Source organism: Saimiri boliviensis, chromosome 11 (genome assembly GCF_048565385.1).
Source record: "Saimiri boliviensis isolate mSaiBol1 chromosome 11, mSaiBol1.pri, whole genome shotgun sequence".
NCBI lineage: Eukaryota > Metazoa > Chordata > Mammalia > Primates > Cebidae > Saimiri > Saimiri boliviensis.
In genome coordinates, this window is record NC_133459.1 from 63,426,035 (window position 1) to 63,448,266 (window position 22,232).

At 43.9% G+C, this 22,232-nt stretch overlaps 1 protein-coding gene across 3 annotated transcripts; it reads right to left on the minus strand.

The window, feature by feature from the left end:
* Positions 1 to 1,001: 1,001 nt before the first annotated feature.
* Positions 1,002 to 22,130, minus strand: LOC141580267 (uncharacterized). 3 transcript variants are annotated; one of them, XM_074380959.1, is made up of 5 exons: positions 21,636 to 22,130; positions 20,654 to 20,828; positions 20,147 to 20,202; positions 18,724 to 18,817; positions 1,002 to 12,406 (listed from the first exon to the last, which is right to left on the minus strand). In XM_074380959.1, exons 1-4 carry the CDS (start codon positions 21,688 to 21,690, stop codon positions 18,747 to 18,749), a joined length of 357 nt encoding a protein of 118 aa, XP_074237060.1. In that variant the 5' UTR covers positions 21,691 to 22,130; the 3' UTR covers positions 1,002 to 12,406; positions 18,724 to 18,746. The 3 variants fall into 3 exon arrangements, with proteins under 3 accessions (XP_074237060.1, XP_074237061.1, XP_074237059.1); XM_074380960.1 differs by lacking the exon at positions 18,724 to 18,817; XM_074380958.1 differs by having other exon boundaries at positions 1,002 to 18,817.
* Positions 22,131 to 22,232: the final 102 nt, after the last annotated feature.

The window sequence follows — 22,232 nt, forward strand, 5'->3', positions numbered from 1 at the left end:
AGGTGTGTATGTAAAGTGTCTAGGGCAGTATCTTATATACACTCAGAACTCAGTAAGTGGTCATTCTTCTTAGAACTGTCTTGGGTGTGGCAGAGGGAGTGCACAGAGAAATGGAGGACAGAGTGTCCACAGATATCACTGTTATTTTTCATAATCATCAGCAATCCTTGGTTCCACCTGTGTAGTACTTTCTTCCCACTAGACTGCAACAACAGTAGCTTACTTTAAAAGACTTGGCCAGGCGCGGTGGCTCATGCCTGTAATCCCAGCACTTTGGGAGGCTAAGGCGGGCAGATCATAAGGTCAAGAGAGCGAGACCATCCTGACTAACACAATGAAACCCCATCTCTACTACAAATACAAAAGAAAAAAAAAGTAACTGGGCGTGGTAGCATGCACCTGCAGTCCCAGCTACTCAGGAGGCTGAGGCAGGAGAATCGCTTGAATGCAGGAGGTGGAGATTGAGGTGAGCTGAGATGGCGCCACTGCACTCCAGCCTGGGCAACAGAGCGAGACTCCATCTCAAAAAAAAAAAGACTTGGGGGATGTGAATGAGCAACAGGGTGGTGTGATGTATTCCCAATACCCTCCCTGGAGTCCCGGATAAGGCACTTAAGTCAGACATGGACAAGCTGGAGGGCATGCCAAAGAAAGTAAACAGGATGGAAAATGACTGGAGAGGGACAAGAGACACCATGAGTGAGTATAAGTAGGCCACGATTTGAGGACCCAATATGTGAAATGACATTTTTCTTTATTTTGTCATTCCTAAAGGGCAGAACTCAGACCAATGGGTGGAAGTTACCTGGAGATAAAATTCAGCTCAACACAAAGAATTTTCCGACAGTGCAGCCATTCAATGACAGTGTAGCTGTCCATCAGTGGAACAGGCCATCCGGTTGAAGGGGACCTGAGTCCCAGAATCTGGCACTGGGGACAGGGCAGAAGTGGGTAGGTAGGCTGGCCCAGTATCTCGCAGGTCTCTCACAACTGTGAAATTCTGTTTGTTTGTTTGTTTGTTTTTGAGATGGAGTTCCACTCTTGTTGCCCAGGCTGGATTGCAATGGCACAATCTTGGCTCACCACAACCTCCACCTCCTGGGTTCAAGTGATTCTCCTGCCTCAGCCTCCTGAGTAGCTAGGGCTACAGGAATGCGCAACCACGCCTGACTAATTTTGTATTTTTAGTAGAGATGGGCTTTCTCCATGTTTGTCAGACTGGTCTCAAACTCCTGACTTCGTGATCCGCCTGCCTTGGTCTCCCAAAGTGCTGGAATTACAGTGTGAGCCACCACACCCGGCCTTTTTCTTTTTGTATTTTTAGTAGAGATAGTGTTTCACCATGTTGGCCAGTCTAGTCTCGAACTCCTGGCTTCAAGTGATCCACTCACCTTGGCCTCCCAAAGTGCTAGGATTACAGGCGTGAGCCACTGCATCCACCAAACTTCCTTTTTTTGTTAACTTTTTCATGTCAATGTCAGGCACAATGACCCACACTTATAATCACAGCACTTTGAGAGGCTGAGGAGGAAAGAACACTTGAGGCCTGGGGTTCAAGACCAGCCTAGGCAACATAGTGGGATCCCATCTCTACAAAAAAACAAACAAAAAAAACATTAGCTAGGCATGGTGGCACATACTTGTAGTTGTAGTTACTTGAAGGGTGAGGCAGGAGGATGGCTTGAGCCCAGGAATTAAAGGCAACAGTGACCTATGATCATGTCACTGATAAAAAAAAAATTAATTTTTCATTCCAACAATACAGTGGGGATAGGAAGCTATTGTTACCATTAATACTTAAAAACTTATTTTGAAGTTAAAAATAACTACTTCCATTTTCAAACACATTATTTAATCCCACCAACCTGTTTCCATATCTGTAAATGGGGATGGGATATACCTATATAGATTGTTCATTAATTCAGAAACATGTGAACCTGGTCCTACTTGCTAGGGACTTATTTCGTAATTAAAAAGTCATACAGACCGCACAGAGCTTACATTCTGGTGGAGTTGGGCAGCATTAAATACAGTAAGTAGGCTAAAGCATGTTAGTGTGGATGTACTGTGTGGAAGGATTAATACTATGAACAAATAAGGCAGAAAAAGGGACAGAGAAGGGGATGTGGCTTCTGTGAAAGGATTATGTGAGATAATGCATGTAACAAATCAGTCATGGACAGTTCAATAGAAAGTTCTCAATCAACATTAGCTATTACTACCATGGGGACTTCTGAGCTCACGGACCTAGTGTTACGTGCATCATCCCACTTCTGAATTATTAAATAGGTAATGTGTATTCAAAGAAAAAAACCAAAAAGGAGTGGATCCTGATGTTGTTTGCAGGTGGAAGAAAGGAATCAATGAAAATGTCATGATTTGGGGGTTCTGGCATTACCTCATTTGTCAAGGATGCTGATGAGAATCTGTGTGAAATTTAGAAATGCAGAAACCTGGGCTTGAACTGAGTGACATCGGGTAAGTGACCTCATTTTTCTAAGCCTTCATTTTCCCCTCATTTGACCAGGGCTGTTGTGGCACTCAGCCATAACATGTAAAATACCAGGCACACAGAAGGTATCACTAGCATATATTATTATTACCATTGTCCAAACAAACTCATATGAATTTTCAGATTTTCAGTCTGCTCAGGATGAAAAAACAAGGCAGTATTTCTCAGGAGGGCACATTCCATAATCATGTGTTACTAGGAGTTGGGTTAAGGTCACTTGTTACGAAAACACACGAGGAAAACATAAGGAAGTGTTCAACTGATTAAATGCTCAATCCATTTCTCAGCCTTACTATCTCCTTGGCTGCAGTCTCCAGAATCCCAGAAGATACAAACAAAGACACACTGATTCACTTAAAATAGTTCTTCCTATAAATCTGACGGGTTAGCCAAAAAGCAGTCTAAAAGGATTTATGAGGTGTGCTTTCCTCCACAGAGCCTGCAAGTCCAGGAGAAACACAGGCTACCTTTAATCAGCCCGATTTTCCCAGACACCTCTGTAGCTTCGTCCCTTTGCTTCTTACCATTCTGATTGAGAGTCTTGGGAAATGGGCATTTGTTTTCCGTTGAACTTTTTCTCATGGGGGCAGCCATACAAGGGTTTCTTTCTGCTTTCCCAGGGAAGAAATCAGAAATCACATCACTCCCATTTCTGCAAGTTCAAAAGCAAATGAAATCTTTGAAGCATTTATGGGTATTAGTACCTCGTCTGCTATCCATCCCGAAGGCAAGGGGAGCTATTTCTAGAATTGAAGTCCCTCATTCCCTGTAAACAGCCTGTTTCTGCTGTTAGGGGGTTGCATCCACAATCTGCCCCTTCCAGGGCAGCCATAACCACCTGGATTTCAAAAGGAGTAAGTGGAGGCCTGGCATGATGGCTCATGCCTATAATCCCAGCACTTTGGGAGGCTGAGGCGGGAATATTGCCTGAAGCCAGGTGTTTGAGACCAGCTTGAGCAACAAAGAAATAGCCTGTCTCTACAACAACAACAAAAAAAACCAAAAAACAAAAAATTAAAAATTAGCCAGGCATAGCAGTGCACACCTGTAGTCCCAGATACTCAGGGGGCTGAGGTGGAAGGATCCTTTTGAGCCCAGAAGTTTGAGGCTGCAGTGAGCCATGATCGTGGCCCTGCACTCCAGCCTGGGTGACTGAGTGAGATCCTGCCTGAAACAAACAAACAAACAAACAAAAAACCCAATACAACCCAAACGACAACAAGAAAGACTGCATAAAAACTCACTTTTTCATGAAGTTCAAAAGAGGTTGGTCCGTAGGTGAACTATCCACGTTAGTGGGCATGAGTTTTCTGACTGGCCATGGGTCTGGGTCCCTCTTTTGGGATACCATGCACATTCTAACTCACTCCTAGGGACACGTTTGTGGAGAGGCACTGCTGAGGTCCACAGAGGGGTTGTGGAGGGTACTCTTGTGGGGCATTAGCAAAAAAGCTTAAGACCCAAGCTATCGTCCACATATTCACTAGGGGCCATTATGTCCAAGGAACTTCATATCCTGTTCCCATCAAATGTAGTGTCACTCCCTGTCTCCTTCTCTTAGCATCACAAAGCTGTGGGCATAGGGAGCTCTTTCTGGGATAATGGCTCACCAATGTTCAGATACATCATGATGTCAAAGTTGCATCCTCTCCTTTGCTGAGGGAAGTTCCCACAAAAGGGGACATCTCCCCCTCCTCCAGCCATCTTTTTATGGGTGTGGGGATAGCGGCAATGTGAGAACTGGTTCTGCTGAAATGACACCTTTTGAAAAAGCTCTACAGGAAAATACTGGCCACAGAGTTGCAGACCTCTGACCACAGAAAGTGGGGATTTTGAACACCTTGTTTTTGCTGCGCGCTCTTCTCACCCATAGTCAGCAAACAGGAAACGTTCCACTTACATCTCATACTACATTAGATTTCATGCCAGGCTTGTGCCAGACACTGCAAACACAGCAACGGGTACAGCCAGCGTTCCTGTTCTCACAGAACTCACCATCTTACGAGACATTAAAAATACACTCCGACACACGTGATTCAACTGACAAGGGCTCTGAAGGAAAAGTAAGAAGTGTCATGAGATCGGACGTAGGCACAATGTCAGGAAAAGGTCTCTAAGGAATCAGTACTTAGGCAGAAACTGAAGGGTAACAGATAAGGTGAACTGGATAGTAAGGGTGTCCCAGGCAGAAGGAAATGCTCTTGACACAGATTTGATTCCTTGACAAAGGCCAGGCCAGTCAAGTGGATATAACAGACGGGACTTGAGGAGTAGGTAGGACCACACCTCCCAGGGCCTCATGGAGCAGCTGAAGAGAAGCCATCAGAGGGTTTTAAACCAAGTAATGGCATGATCAAATTTTCATTTTACAGAGGTAACAAGAGTGGAGAAGGCATCAGAAAAAGGCAAAAGGGACGCAGTGTGTATAGTGCAAGTTCAGAGCAATTTTACACATGCTGAGTCTAACTCTGTTTCAGAGACTCACCTACTCATCAACATTATACGACTTCTTACATTGTTTCTGGACTCAAATCCCTGCTCTATCACTGACTAGCTGTGTGGCTTAGGGATCCACCGGGAGCCTGAGAGCCTCCTCAGTTTCTTCAATTACGAAATGTGGAGAACTCTTCTACTCTTTGAGGGTTTCAATGAGGATGAAATGAGAGCCTTGGTACACAGGCGCTCAACAAATATTGACATCTCAAGCAAATAATCCTGTCAATTAAAGAAATTAAAGGAGAAAGGGAAGGCCTCTCCTAGCCATTTGATCCAATTACTTAAAATTCTACCTGTAAATTATGCAGGGGCTCAGCATTTATTTAACAGTAGCTAATTTTATGCTGTTAGACTAGTGCTATTAGAATAGCTTGAGACCTGATAGGTATATCATTTTTTTTACATAAATTAGTGAATAATGATAAATGAAAAGATTCATGTCTCAATATACACTATATATTATACTATGGTAGACTTTTAAAATTAAAAATCCATAATGCCCTCTCCATAAAAAAGGGTATCTATAATTCCAGTGATATGGTTTTCCAGAAATCTAGTCATTATCAATATACATCTGGGAATTTCCGCCTTTCCAGATCTAAGCTTCTACACTACAAATATTGCTGTATTAAGGAATCAGCAAACGTAGCACTCCTCCTCAGTCTTATGTCCACAGCACATATGGGTTGATCACAAAGGCGTGATCACAGCACTCCTTTCTGCAGAGCCCAGATATGGTCTCAGAAGTCTTCCAGCAAAGTGCCCTGGACAGTTGCCTCCAACTGACCCCAAGATATTCCTGGTTCAAAGACACCCATTTTCAAACTGAAAAAGATCAACCAATATGAGGTTTTCTGGAATCTCATTTACAAAGATAGTAGCCAAAAACTGAAAATACATTTTCTACAGATTAAATCAAAACAGTTCTCTATTTCTTCTCACTTTTAAACACCATCAATCTCCTCATAATCTCATGGAAAATAAAATACAGTAATAATCCAAATGCACAAAGCAAGGTATCATCAGCCTACTTTACTCCATTTCAATTTATAAATTTTAACATATTTACATTAGAAACATTTCTTACAACCCAAAAACTCATTAAACAACTTAAAGAATTCAGCTGAGAATGTCCCGTGCCTGCTTGTTTATTAAAAGACAGGGTCTGGCTGTTAACCAGGCTGGAGTGCAATGGCACCATCCTGGCTCACTGCAGCATTGGACTCCTGGGCACACACCATCCTCCTGCTTCAGCCTCCTGAGGAGCTAGGACGGCTAGCATGCACCACCATGCCTGGATAACTTTCTGATTTGACAGAGTCTCACTTTGTTGCTCAGGATGGTCTTGACCGCCTCGGTCTCCCAGAGTACTGGGATCACAGGTGTGAGCCCAAACACCCAGCTCAGACACATTCTAGCACTTGGCATTCTCCTTCAGTGGGAATCTTTACACTCATCATGTCTTAAATATGAAAGAAAAATACAAAATGGACTTTTGGTACCTCCCTTACCTAAGTTGTTCATGCTTCATGAAGAATTATTGTGGTTAAAAATGATGCCTAGAGGCCAGGCACAGTAGCTCACACCTGTAATCCCAGCACTTGGAGGCCAAGGCAGGCAGATCACCTGAGGTCAGGAGTTCAAGACCAGCCTGGTCAACATGGCAAAATCCCATCTCTAAAAAAAAGGACAAAAATTAGCTGGGCCTGGAGGTACACGCCTATAGTCCCAGCTACTAGGGAGGCTGAGGCAGGAGAATCACTTGAACCTGGGAGGCAGAGGTTGCAGTGAGGCAAGACTGTGCTAGTGCACTCCAACCTGGGCAACAGAGCAAGGCTTCATCTCAAAAAAACAAACAAAAATGACTGGTAATGATGAGGACAAACTACAAATAAGACCTGTAAATATGAATGCAGAATTTTTATGAAGCAATTTTTAAAGGGAAAAAAATCCTCTGAAGTGTAGAAACGTAAAAGGCTTGTCTTTTTTTTTTTTTTTTTTGAGACGGAGTTTCGCTCTTGTTACCCAGGCTGGAGTGCAATGGCGCGATCTTGGCTCACCGCAACCTTCGCCTCCTGGGTTCAGGCAATTCTCCTGCCTCAGCCTCCTGAGTAGCTGGGATTACAGGCACGCGCCACCATGCCCAGCTAATTTTTTTTTTTTTTTTTTTTTTTGTATTTTTAGTAGAGACGGGGTTTCACCATGTTGACCAGGATGGTCTCCATCTCTCGACCTCGTGATCCACCCGCCTCGGCCTCCCAAAGTGCTGGGATTACAAGCTTGAGCCACCGCGCCCGGCAAAGGCTTGTCTCAAAGAGCAACTGATCTGAAAGAAACTCATTAAGAATGGGATAGACAGGCCAATGTTGTGGCTTACGCCTGTATTTTGGAGGCCAAAGCAGGTGGACTGCTTGAGCCCAGGAGTTTAAAAGCCTAAGAAACAGCGAGAACCTGTCTCTACAAAAAAAATTTGAAAAATTAGCCGGGCATGGTGGTGTACACCTGTAGTCTCAGCTAATCAGGAGGCTGAGGTCACAGTGAGCTGTGATGGCACCACTGCACTCTACCCTGGGCTATGGAAGACCGTCTCCCTTGGGCCCCCCAAAACAAAATGATACAAATTTGTGGTACACTTGCAATTGGCTGGTTAATCGGAGAAACTAGAAAGGTACTAGGCATAGCAAAATATTTGAAACTAGTGTGACAGGAACAAGAGCTAGCTGTCTGCTCCAACTGTGTGTGGTATGATCAAGGTAGAACACTGTGCAGGATCCGGTGGGGGTAGTCCAGTGTTCCTACAACTAAAATCTGATTTCCAAAGCATGACCCTAAGAGAGGACTTTGTGATGAAACAGACATGGTCCACAAATGAATGCTTTTTACCTACAGCTAATAAAAATGTGATCCCTTAGGGAAGGTTTTTTCCAGTCTCAATGGTTGTATTCTTATATCAAATTTAAGCATATAAGAAATAGGAAAACTGTTCATGATAGACAGCAAGCTGTAGACTGATCCTTTAATAAGGCTGGTAACAGATGACTTATAAGACTAGGATACTTTTAAAAACTATTCTTAATATGCTGTTATTTCATATGTTGAATGTTTATATTTTTAAAAAAATAACATGCCACATTTAAATGCTGCTTTAGTCTCATGATTTTATATATATGATTTCCCTAAGTAATCTGGGATTTCCCTCAAGTAATAGTAATTTGAAACACTATTACTTGAGGATTCAGCAATCCCAGACCTTTCCCATCTTAGGAGTTCTTCCAGAGTTTCTGTCAGAAATTCCTTTTCTATTTAAGAAAATTCCAAGGCCAAGGCCCGGTGTGGTGGCTCACGCCCGCGGGCCGAGGCGGGTGGATCACAAGGTCAAGAGATCAAGAAAATTACAAAGAATTTCAGGAGTGGTACCCTAACTCCAAAAGGTGGGGCAGCTGAGGCAACTGGAACAGGGATTTGAAGACCGGCAAGTTGCCCAATCTCACCAGAAAAGCCATAAAGCCAGCAAGAGATGCCACATCAACTGACTTCTTGTCCACACCTTTCTCTCATTGCTTTTAATACTCATTGCTACTATATTTAGTTTTCTTTACATTTTATACAATTTTAAAGCTATGCTGTTAGAAACCCTGCAAACATATGTAAAGGACTTCAGATTAGAGAACTTGACATGCAAAAAGACCATGGCAATTACATTTTAATTGCTTACTTGAAACAGCAGTTATCTTCACTCTGAAAACTAAGGGAGAGCAGAGAAATCAACTAAAGCAACCCTTTTATTGTGGTAATATACACATAAAGTTTTCCATTTGTAGGTGTACATTCTGTGGCATTAAGTACATTCACGTTGTTGTGCAACAGCCATCATCCATATCATCTTCCTCAAATGCAACTCCATTCAACACTTAACTCCCCATTTCCCCCTCTCCCTCAGCTCCTGGCAACCATCAGCTTCCTGGCTGTATGAAATTTAACGACTCTAGGAGCCTCATGAGTGGAATCATAGTGTATGTCCTTTTGTGTCTCGCTTCTCTTATCTTCAAGGTTCATCCATGTTGCAGCATGTCAGAATTTTCCTTTTTAAAGGCTGAATAATATTCCAATGTACGTACACACTACATTTCATTTACCTACTTATCCTTCAATGGACACTCGCAGTGCTCCTACCTTTTGGCTATTGTGAATCATGCTGCTATAAACATGAGTGTCCAAATGCCTGTCACAGTGCCTTCTTTCACATCTTTTGGTTACATACTCAGAAGTGGAATTGCTAGATTATATAGTATTTCTAGGTTTAACTGTATTCTTCCCATTCTCACATATTTTACCTAAATTGAAGAATCCAATGAATACACAAACCAAACACGTACTATGTTTTAAGCAAGGCAATGGAAAAACCCTATCGGATCTGTCTTGTATCACTTCTCAGTTAACCTGTTGGAAAACCTTACATCTAAGAAATGCCTTGAAGATGCCAAAGACCTCTAGGTCCAACTAAGCTTCTGAAGCTCCTGCTGCAGACTGAGCCTCAGCCTTTCTGTTTAGAGGAAAGGGGGCCCAGCACGGCTGTCAGTACTGCGGGGGCGACTGCAAACAACATCCAACACTCAGTTCTTCAACACCCCACAGGCCTGGTTGTAGATTTTGAGGTCAAGGTTGGGTGAGCATAAAACCCAGTAAATTTTTACAAAACTAGTAATGGGGAAAACAGAAGATCAGGGAAGGTGGTGAAACTTCACCAAGGCCAACAACTGCACAACACATTACTTCTTGAAGCACTTTTTTCCACCTGCTAAAACACTAAATTTAGGAGTGTTTCAAATTACTTGAGGATTCACCAATCCCATAACTTTCCCTTCCTAAAAGTTCTTCCAGAGTTTCTGTCAGAAATTCCTTTTAAGAAAACTCCAAGGAATTTCAGGAGTGGTAGCATAACTAGAAGGAGCCCTCTCTCTCTGAAATTAATCAAAAACATAGTGTAGCTTACATAGCTTAGAGAAAGTGTGGATCTATGAGGACACGTGAAGGTACTAGGCTACAATGTGGTCAATGCGTCTGAAAAATAACAGTTCTGGGACAACCAAGTGAGGCTCAAGGGGTCACCACTAAGAATGGTTCCTCTCTGGGTAGAGAAGAGGGAAGAGACATTAAAGGGAACTAAAATAGCCAGCAGAGGAACAGTGACCATCAATGTCTGAGGACTGGTACAGTGAAGGACAAGGCGGAACCTCCCTATATGGGGACTACTCCCTTCCAGTTCCCTTTCTTCCCCATTGTATCCAAGAGCAGGACCTGGTAATATACCTGGCCCGTATCTAAGACACGGAGTTGCCAGTGCTGACTTGTAGGTAAGGTTCTCTGTATGTTAACAAGTCACACATGAGGCCAGCCACAGTGCCTCATGCCTGAACTCTCAGCACTTTGGGAAGCTGAGGTAGGAGAATCACTTGAGGACAGGAGCTGGAGACCAGTCTGGCCAACATGGTAAAATCCTCTCTTCTAAAAACACAAAATTAGCTGGGCCTGGTGGTACCCACTTGTAATCCCAGATACTTGGCAGGCTGAGGCACAAGAATGGCTTGACCCTAGGAGGCAGAGGCTGCAGTTAGCCAAGACTGAGAGCCACTGTACTCTAGCCTAATGACAGAGTGAGACTTTTTTTTTTTTTTTTTAAAAAAAAAAAAAAGGTCACATATTGTTTTCTCCCCTCTCTGGCCCTTCTTCTGCGGTAGGTAGGTTCAAATTAGGGCCTGACCTCAGCCATCTCTGTTCTCTTTGCTCAAACATACGGGCCACTGCTTTGGGTTCCTACACCAGTCAGATATCCATAAGCTCCCAGATACAGACATGAGCTTCAGAAGAGGTAACACACCCGATTAGGCTTTGAGCCTAAAACACATTACACAAAATTACCTGAGCCTTGCACAGCACTGTGATCTAACACATCGCCAAGTCATGTACTTTGTTTCTAGCGTGCTATTGTTCCATATGCACTGTGCCCTTAGGAGTCTGGAGGGAAGAGGGATGATTGGCTGAGGGCATGTGGGAAATCCTGGGTTCTCCAATAACCACCTTTTACCCCCAGCAGTACTCTCTAGAGTAAGATGGAGGTTGAAGACATGTGGTGCTCTGTTAAATTTCCTAGTCATGGCTGGGTGTGGTGGCTCATGTCTGTAATCCCAGCACTTTGGGAGGCTAAGGTGAGAGAATCAATTAAGCTCAGGAGATCAAGATCAGCCTTGACAACATAGTGAGCTCCTGTCTCTACTAAATATTTGCAGGACAGTGGCCTGAGCCTGTGGTCTCAGCTACTCAGGAGACTGAGGCGGGAGGATTGCTTGAGCCGGGAGATCAAGGCTGCAGTGAGCTATGATCACGCCACTGCACTCCAGTGTGGACAACACAGACCCTGTCTCAAAAAAAAATTCCCTAGTCTTTCATGCACATGTGTTGCTGCCTTGGTGTTTACAGCTTCACATTTCTCGTTGCAGACTCATCCTTATTTGATAGAAATAAAATAATTTACATTTTATTTTTATGTAAAGGTGACAGCAGCAGCAATAACATAGGCATTCCGTAAATATTCTTTTGAATTAGGCCAGATCCTAAATATCCTGAAAGAAACATGACATGTCACTATCTACTCCTTCAAGACAAAGATATGCTTTTTTCTTTCCTCACTTCAATAAGCTGTTCTACAAAGATGGACTTTTATTTATGCGATAATTTCAATACCATTCAACATATTGGACTCTTTTTTTCCTCTCTGTAAGCAGAATCTGATTTTGAAATCTAGAAGTGTGCCGACAAGAGCCAAGCTGTTCTAATTAGGTTACCTTTCACACTTACAAAAATGACACAAAGTTCTCTGAATATCATTCCAGAAATATTAACTAATACTTATCTATTTTCAGTCTCCTAAAGATTTCAAAGAGCTTAATATATGTTCACTCAGCACAACACTGCTGTTCCAACAACTATCCCATGTTACAAAACAAGGCAAAGAGAAGCAGAATAACTCTTCCCTATGCCCCAGGAAAAAATACGACAGAGGCGCAGGGTAAGAGGGTTTCTGGGTCCCAGTCACCTGTTTCACATTCCTCTTTCACCTTCTTTCTTCCTGGGCACGATGAGGCTCCTCTGATGGAAGGCAAGATGGCTGCCATCCTTCAGTTATCACAGTACTGTACCTTTAGAATGGACAGCATCAGCACTGTGATAACTGAGCCAGGGCAGCCTGTCAGTCACTGTGTCGGTAAACGGCATCCTTTCTGGTGGCTGCATTACTCTCTGAAGGCTCCCCATGAAGTGAAGGACTAAAAGATCCCCTTCTGGTTGGAGACGTGAGGAGGCAGAAGAAAAAGAAGGATCAGAGCCCAGCAAGTGGTGAGGCTGAAATATTAAAAGGCCCAGTTGAATTATATTAGAATGAAAGATGAACACATGACTTATACATATTAATGAGGATGAACAACTGCATGATTAGGTTTTTGCTCTGATAATACATCAAATATGCAGCAAGCTTCCAGCATCTTTCAGTCTAACTCTTTCATGCATGGATTCACTGACTATGCCTCCCTGACCTCAGTCACTGATTATATATAGAGAGCGACTACTATGTTCCAAGGCCTCTTCTAGATGTTCAGGAAATAAAGATAAATAAGACATGATTCCTGTCTTCAAAGAGGTCCTAAGCAAACATGACAATACTACTTCACATCTGCCAAACATTCAAAAATTTTCTACATGTTTTCTCATTTGGTTTTCACAAAAAACCTACGGGGCTGGCAATGAATTATTCATTAATTCATCAAAAAAGGATTCTGGAAATAGGTTAGATATTATTACACCATTTCATAGATAGAAAAAAAAAAAAAACCTTAGAGAGGTTAGATGATTTACAAGAGATCATGTATTGCTAAGTTATGGTGAACCCAGGCTCAGATCCATGTCAAATGAGTGAACCCAGTGCTTTTTTTTTTTTTTTTCTACCCTATCCTAGCTGTCCAATTCCATCAACTGGATATTCAGTTTACACCAACAGGATTTCTAAAAACATTTACTTTTTATTTTTACTTTTCTCAGTAACTGAGATCATGAAGCAGAAACTAGTGGGGTTTTATAATTAAGAAGAAAAATGCACATTAGCAAAAAATGACATTCATTCCCCTTGTTCTGAGTGCTAAGAATGTACTCAAATTGGTAACACTGATATGTCAATTCTACACCTATAGTGATACTGACAACCTTCAGAATACATTTTTTAAAAGTAGTAACATATACACACATCACTTGCTTTTAAATTATCTGTACCTTTGAGACGTACTCTGAAGTCATTTTAGGGATGATTCTTTTTATAATAAAAAGTACAAAAGATTCTGAAATTGGAATTCAGGCATCGGAATATCAACTTATTAAAACCATGATTCACTCGGGTTTTTTCCATGTCAGTCATAAGGTTTCAAGTTATTTCGGTATGAGTGGAATTTGACAGATATTTGAAAAATAATTATGTTTTCATTAGGCATTTGCTCAATTTCAAAGACTCATTATATGCATATTAGATATTAGCACTGTACTTCAAATAAGTCAGTAGATGAAACAATTCTTCAAATCAGCGGAAGTCAGAAAATCTAAGAGCGTACAGTGAATATAACTCAACTATTTACTTTATGTACTATGAAACGGATCTTACCTTCAGAAAAGTAATATCCAATGAAACAATCCACCTACACAAAAATTTAAAACAACATTGTCTAAAGTGCAAAAATACCTAAAAATTAAGGAGGTCATCCTCTAGGCCTCAGCCAACTGTAATACAGAGTTGAAACACGAGAGGGCAACGAAGATTTAAAAAAAAAAATCACAGTTGGATACCATAACCTAAGGTTCCTGGAAATAGCTGCACATTTTCACCCAAATTATGAACATCTGTTACGTGAACAAAGATACTGTGATTATTTTGGAATAAAATTTTAGATAGCTGTCCCACCTAAAAGGATAAGATTACCACCTAATATTTCTTGATGCTTTGGAAAAATGAATACTTACCCTGAAATACTCAAGGTTGGGTAAGTATGGAGACAAATAAATAATCCTGACATATTTGGTAGTTATTAGACTGTTCTTCACCAAAATAAGTATTAGTGTGATTGAATGTCTAAATATGAAGTATAAAGATGAAGTAAATGTAACGTATTGCAAAGTTTAAATTCACTCTATTAGCCATCACCAAAATCCATACAACAACTAAACATTTTTGGTACAATAAGTAAAAGATACTTCCTTTTTCTCCTTATTTTTCTCTTAGTTCATTTTTTTCTACCTAAATTAGAAAAAAAAAATGCATCCATAATAACAAGCGGCAAACTGTCATTATTCTGTGAATAGTTACTTAAAAGTAATATTCTCTCAGATTCTAAAGCAGTGTCAAGGAAGAAAAATTCAGAACACTATTTCTAAAATAATAAATGCTTCAAAAATGTGACTTGCTCTTTCTTGAAAATTATGTTTATAAATGTGCATTTTTGAAAATTTAAATTCATCAGAAATATTTTTCAACATGTTTCTTCTAAGAACTGAGCTGTTTAAATTTATAAACAAGTGACTACAAGTACTCATGCTACAGTAAGACAAAATAACTGCATACTAAGAGAGGAAGAGAGAAAACAGTGATGTAAAACGCATTCCTCCAGGACCCAAACTGATTTTAAACTAGTTCTTTGATGTTAAAAATGATATAACTGCTGGGCGCGGTGGCTCAAGCCTGTAATCCCGGCACTTTGAGAGGCCGAGGTGGGCAGATCACGAGGTCAAGAGATCGAGACCATCCTGGTCAGCATGGTGAAACCCCATTTCTACTAAAAATACAAAACTTTAGCTGGGCATGATGGCGCGTGCCTGTAATCCCAGCTCCTCAGGAGGTTGAGGCAGGAGAATTGCCTGAACCCAGGAGGCGGAAGTTGCGGTGAGCCGAGATGGCACCATTGCACTCCAGCCTGGGTAACGAGTGAAACTCCGTCTCAAAAAAAAAAAAAAAAAAAAAAGATATAATTAGGAACAATTCTTCATAATGCATATACCAAATATTATCTACAAAATCAGGTACTTACAGAAAACTGGCATACCAAAGAACTTTTAAAATAATGTGGAGTACAAGGCCAGGCATGGTGGCTCATGCCTGTAATCTCAGCGCTATAGGAGGCCGAGGCGGGAGGATTGCTTCAGCCCAAGAGTTCAAGGCCAGCCTGGGCAACATAGTGGAACACCATCTCTACAAAAAATAGTATTAGCAGGGTATGGTGGCACAGGCCTGTAGTCCCGGCTACTTCGGAAGCTGAGGTGGGAGGACTGCTTGAACATAAGAGGCTGAGGCTGCCATGACTGTACCGCTACACTCCAGCCTGGGTGACAAAGACAGACCCTTTCTCAATCAATCAATCAACAAACATAAGCACAAAAAACATGCTACATCTCTCTTATTTATAACCTAAAATGAAAATATTATTTTAAACCTTTAAATATCTGATTATATACTAAATAAATGAAGGTACCCTAAGTTGCTGGCCATGCAAAATATTTGAAAATACTTTTATACTGTAGATTAGTGTATTTAAATCCACTGACCTTTTAACTAGTGTGATTTGTTTTCCAATTTGAAAATCATCATCTAATTCTGTGATACTATATAAAAAGTGCAAATTTGACCACACTGAGATGTTATAAACATGTAAGCAAAAGTTGCTCAAATGTCAATTACTGCTTTGTCACAAGTACACAGAATGTATACTTGCATTTTATTGCAAAACTTTGCTGTACTGAGTTTCTAAAAATTAATTTGTGTCAAAGATTAATGGGGATGGCAGGTTACAGATTTTTTCTCTTTTGCAAAAAAGAAATTGGCAAAAAGGCAAGAAAAAGTCAAAAAACACTGCCCTGTGCAAAGTTAGTCCCTATTCTCGAAGAGAAGCATTAACTGGGGTGTCATCATTTTAACTGACTTTGAGCACTGGCGCCTAAATCATCTCATGCTATATAACCTTAGCAGGTCCATGTGGAGGAAAAAAAACAATACCGACAAGTAACACAAGAGAATGAGCTTTCTTCCTCATGTTGACAAAGACTTTAGTCCAAAAAAGCTCCAGGAGACTGAAAATTTATAAATACATGGACTGGCCCATACATATTATATCATACGGGCCTCCCCTCTTCAAACATGTCCTCAGCACAGTATTTTAGTCCAACTGTATACTCCATAGTTAATTTACTTTCTGATTTTGCTCTTGATCACATTTTAACCACTCTCATCCCCCAGATTTTAGATGTTATAGTTTGCTCACAAGTCGGTTTTATATGCCAGCTAACTTCAAAATGATCCACTCCTGGCTAAACATCTCTAAAAACCCTGATGGTCTCCAATTAATCTATGATTTCCTCATTACTGCATCTCTACCATTTAAAAATGCTGGGTCTCAGATTTTCAAATTCCCTTAATGGACAGCTCAAAGGGCCAATACCAAAGACTTGCAATGAACTCCAATTCTACAGCCTTGGGCTGTTCCAGGAACAAATTACACTCCACTTTCCTGCAGAGTCCACCCTTCTCGAAGCTTCTATTCCTACATCTGGAAAATGAACACATTTCTACTAGTAACACATGCCACAGTGACAGTGCATTCAGTAAGTACCGTATTGTATACTGCAATTTAATTTGGTGCTGTTTATACCTTATTTCCCAAGTCAACAGGTCTCTTTCTAAAGTCAGAAACTATATTACTCATGTCCCTTCACAACACTTAGTGATGATTTCCATAAAATGCTAGCTCAACAAATACTTGATTAATTGATGAAGCTCTCCATTTCTCAGGGAGCCTCTAAATAGGTTATCAACAAGAGTACATTTAATTCCAGTCTCTGTTTATACGGTTTTAGGTACAGTGTTTGGCAGTTTGGCATCTATAAAATAAAGGGATAGTACTGAATAGTCCGTAAGTTCCTTCCAGTGAGATTTCTGAATCTCATTAGACAAAACAAAACCCCCAAGACAGCAATACCTCTATTCATGTCAGCATTGTACTGTTTTTGGAGGAAAGGAGTCAGCAACCCTGTGGGCCCAATTACCACCAGTGGAGCCCTGATGGCGGGTGGCAGGGCAGGCAGAAAGTAGATGAAGGAAAGAAAAAATAAACGGAAGTGAGTGACAGATGAGTAGAATCACTAAAATGCCACCAGGTGTCACAACTGTTACTCTGCCACACATTTTCTGGTATCTTTTGCAATGCCCAGGAGCATTTTACAAATGCAGCAATAGCCAGGTATGTGGGTATCCAAATTTTTCCAGGACACCCCTGCTAGCCATTCTAGAACTCTGGACTTTTACACTTATCTCCCTATTGTAACAGTAATAATGTAATACTTGGGGTGCTCAGTCATCACATGGAATACTGCAGTGGAAAGTAGATAGTTCACAAACATGAAATAACAATATTTCATACAGTCACTACTTTTGAAATTAAATCATGGGGCTAGGCACAGTGGCTCACGCCTGTAATCCCAGCACTCTGGGAGGCCAAGGTGGGCAGAATACCTGAGCTTAGGAGTTCAAGACCAGCCTGGCCAACATGGTGAAACCCCCTCTGTACTAAAAATACAAAAAATCAGCAGGGCATGGTGGCGCATGCCTGTAGTCCCAGCTACTCTGAAGGCTGAGACAGGAGAATCGCTTGAACCTGGGAGGTGGAGGTTGCAGTGAGCCGAGATCACATCACTCCTCTCCAGCCTGGACGATAGAGTGAGACTCCATCTCAAGGGGAGAAAAAAAAAAAGAAAGAAAAGGAAATTAATCCATAGATGAAAAGGAGTGATGCAGGCCTGAGCTGTCCAATGTGGTACAATGCAAGCTGCACATGTAATTTTCAATTCTCTAGTAGCCACATTAACAAACAGGCAGAATTAATAGTATATTCATTTAACTCAATATATCTAAAATATTATCATCTGAACATGCAATCAACATAAAATTCATGCGCTATTCTACTGTCTTTGAAATCTGAAGAGTACCTTGCACTTACACACCCCAATTCTAAATTTTCATTGGAAATAACTTGTATTTGGATTTCAAAAAACTTAGTTTTAAAAGTAGACGCATATGCTCAAGTATGTTTCCAAACAGAAATAAGCTTTCCAATAACTAACTCAAGTTACCAATTTTTAAAATTAAATAAAATTTAAAATTGAGCTCTTCCTCACCCTTGCCATATTTCAGGTGGTTGATTTACAGCCACGTGGCCAGTGGCTACCGTATTAGGGCAGGTGTCCTGTCTCTGTCACCTGGATTCTTTTAAACCTGAACCACAGTAAAAGAAGTTACCTCATCAACCAGCAAGTCATCTTACAGCACCCACCAAGTACTCAAATTATATGAAGTATTTTCTGCTCCACTTCCAATCCTTAAGTTGTCAACACTTTAGTAACGATCGTTTATTAGGCAGCCCTTCCAAAAGATGGAGTAACTACTTTAGCTCAAAGAGGAAGGCATATCTCAATTCAGGGACAGAATGAAGGCGCTGAGATTCAAAGACAAGCGGTTAATTTCCAAGGTAAAGGTGGGAAATCCTGACATCTTTACTTCTTTGTCCAGGGTATCAGTCATCTACAAAAGTTACAACTATTGTGTACTACAATTATTGTTTATGAGCCTCTCAACTTACATACAGCAGCTGTCACGGCATCCTCAGCTTCTCTGTCCTCCCGAAGTGCTCCCTCCTAGCTTCATCAAACAACCTTCTCTGTCTAGAGCAGACTCTGCAGAGAAGCCCCTCTTTAATTCATATTCTGAAAAGTGCTTGTTATTGGTGACATACCAAAACTTATGAATAATTCAATAAATGAATCTCGAACCATCCTATTTAATATTCATAGATCTAGGTACCCAACTCTATCTAGAGAAAAGCTTTTCTGAAATACAAGGGAAGTATCCCACAACCCTCCCCCAAGGGAACCAATTATGCACACTATACAGCCTTCTCTCCCTGCTCACTACCCATGTCAAAGTTCACTGTGTTCCTCCTGCAGCTGATTTAAAAGTTGATCTTTTCAAGGAGCTGGATTCCTAAGGTAGTTCTATTTTGAGCCTTCTTCCTGTTCTGAAGCTAAAGTTGGAAGGGCTTAGGTGGTGATGTCATGGAAGGGAGACTGTTGGTTTTTACAGGAGGGTCTTCTCTGGCAACTCTGGGGATGCTCAAATGGGGAAAACTGAGAGTATTACTTTTGATCTTTTCCCCCTCCTTCCCTTTAGAGTATCAGCTATTCCTCAGCCAGCAAGAAAACAAGTTCAAATAAGCCTGCAAACAGATTTACGTATTTTACATGCTAAACATCCAAAAAATTAAAAAATGAGAAAAAGAAAAATACCTCACTGTAAGGAAGAGAGGGTGGCAACCTCCTTCTCCACCCCTCTCCCTAAATATCTATCACAGGACAAGGGGCAAAGAGAATGGGAGAGACAAATGGTAACAATAATAAAGGGATTACATAGCTAGGAGGCTTGAAGAGGGAAACGCCTGGAATATTCAGGTCAGAAGGAGACCCTTGAGTCCCTGTTCTTCCACTGTGTTCTCCTCCCTTTTGGAATGGTTAGACTTGGGGCTGGGTGTGTCTTCTGCTTGGGAGGCGTTTTTTTGGCTTTGGAAAAGCAAAAGGGGCCAGGGTGGGGCCTGGGGAAAGAACGCCAGAGACAGGCTGTTTAGGCCTGGTTCTGGGTTAAGCTTAGGGGGAGAATAAAGGGGGCTATGGGAGGAGGGCAGATTCCACTGGAAGACCCAGAGGGGAATAAAAAACAGTGCACCGGGCGAAGGGGGTTCTCTCTCTCTCTCTCTCCCTCTCTCTCCCCGTCTCTATCTCACAACCTAAGCCCAGGAGCTATTTGCTGGTTGGTGGGGGCCATATCCAAAGGGAAGAGAAAATCCCAAAACATTTGCAGACCACAACTTGCCGGAGGAAAGGGTGGTGGAAGACAGGCATGTCGAATAAAATCAGCAGGTGAAAGCAGCAATTGTTGGCCAATGCTGAGATTGGGGAGGGGAATAACCAAGAACCCTGGAGAGCAGGGGATTCCCTGGTTTCTCAGCTCACCTCTTCTCCAAAGCGGGGATAAGCACAGGTGTGGTCTTTCTCCACGAAAGTGGCAGCTGGTGTGCGGGTAGCAGAGTGAGGGAAAGAATTCCTCGTTACGGGAAGGCAGGGAGAAGCCCTGGGGTCAGCTGCGGCCAGGAGCCGGCGTCTCCGCCAAGTCCCCTCCCCCTGCCTGAAAACCGACCTGGACCGGCACAAATTACAGCAACGCACCCCTCTCCCCAATAATGTTTCTAATAAAAGAAACAGACTCTCATGCCTATATAAAAAACCGCGAGCTCTAGCTGACGGAAATAAATAGGTGAGCCCGGAGAGGAGCGGGAAAAGACTGGGAATGGGAGAACGAAGGGGGAGAAGGCGTTCCCGAACATGCAGAGAAATCGAGGCTTCTCCGCCCTCCCTCCACCCTCCTCCTCTCCGGCCGGGGAGAATCTGCGTGGCAGGGTGCAAGCTAAAAACGCCATTGACGGACCCCTCTACCCGCCCCGTGCCCGTTCTCCCTCCTACCCCAGACGCCAGCGTCCCGGCCTCGTGGTAGCGCCTGGCCTCCGGCGCCGCGCGGGGCTCGCCCTCTCTCCGGACCGCCGCCGCCGCCGGGACTCCGGTCTTCCTCTCTCCTCCCTCCCTCCTCCACCTCCGCCGCCGCCGCCGCCGCCGCCTCTTAGACTCCTCCCGCTGGATCCTTCATGTAAACAACATCCAGGCTCTATTTACAGTCGCCGCCGGACGGCGAGGGACCCACGCCAGCACCCTGAACGCGGGCGGGGGCGGGGGAAAAGCTAGTGCGCAACATTTACACACACACACCCCGCCCCTCCGCGCCGCCACCCTCCTGGGGGCCGAGCCGGGCGCCCGGGGCTCCCCGCGCCGCCGCTGACACCCCGGCGAGGGCCGCGGGAAACCGCGGAAATGCCCATGGGCGAGGTCGCCCCGCTAGCCCGAGGGAAAAACACTTGCGCGCGTTAACAACAACAAACCCAGCCCGGCAACACCCTGGGAAGTCCGTCCTGGAGTGTGGAGGCCCGGCCCGCCCCACGCCGCCGCCCCCGCGCCCTGCGCCCCGCCGCCTACCCCGAGGTGGCGAACTGCGTGCGGTCCCGCAAGGCGGCTGAAGGCAGGCGCTCGGCGCGGGGCAGGGGCGCGCTCTCGGCTCCCGTTGCCGCCCGGCCCGCCGGGCCCTCCCCGAGACCCCTTTGCGGACGCTGAGCGGGCCGAGCCCAGCGGCTACGTGTGCGTGTGCGCCGCGGCCAGCCCCTCCGGAGCGGCTCCGTGCGCCCCACGGCTTTCCGCGTCTCCAGGCCGGCTCCGACGCGCCCGGAGACTGGGCCGGGAGCGCAGCGGCCAGCGCTCCACGGCGCCGCACGGGCGCGCACTCGGACGTCCACACTCCGCATCCCGAGCCCCGCGCGGCCGCACGCCGCTTGCCTCACGCCTCCCGCGGGCCGCGCGCCCCGCCGCCCCCGCGCCCGGCCGCCGCCCCCACACCCACCTGCGCCCCCGGGGGTCCCAGGCCCCCCTTCCTTTGTTCTTCCCGCTATTTGCATGAGGATTATCTAATGACGCAGCAAGGCTCGCCACAACGTGACCGTCGCCATTTTTCTGTTTTTATTCTATCTCTGCCATGTGATAGATGAAGGGGGGTTGGAAAAGGGAGAGAGACGGGATTAAAAAAAAAAAAAAAAAAAAAACTTCCGGGTCTCATGACCGGGAAGGGAGGAAAACAAAAGGGAGACGAGACACAACTCCAGGGGAAAGATGTGTGTGCGTGTGTGTGTGTGTGTACGTGCGCGCGCTCTCCCTCCTCTGCTGCGAGAAGGGAGGCTCCGGCAGCAGACAGGCAGCATCCGTCCTCCCACCCGGGGGAGCCCAGTGACCCCGGAGGGTCCAGCTCACACCCTCTGGCTGTGGCGGTCGCCCCGCCCGGCCCCTCACGCGCCGCAGAAGCTGTCAGCCTGCTCTCCTCCTCCGGCTGCCTTCACTCGCCGGTCCGCCCCAGAGCTGGCCCTCCTTCCGGGGGGTCTGTACCGTTGTTGGCTACGTTCAGAGAAGTCTCACTATTGCCACGAGTGGAGACATAATAGAGTTT

Bases quoted from the DNA above. Each gene is read 5' to 3' on its own strand.
- LOC141580267 (XM_074380959.1), bottom strand. From the start codon at position 21,690: ATGCAAATAGCGGGAAGAACAAAGGAAGGGGGGCCTGGGACCCCCGGG. The intron at 20,829-21,635 runs GTGGGTGTGGGG...GTTTACATGAAG, and splicing joins TGGGACCCCCGGGGGCGCAG to GATCCAGCGGGAGGAGTCTA. The intron at 18,818-20,146 runs GTGAGCTGAGAA...GCTTCTCTGCAG, and splicing joins ATCCCCGCTTTGGAGAAGAG to AGTCTGCTCTAGACAGAGAA.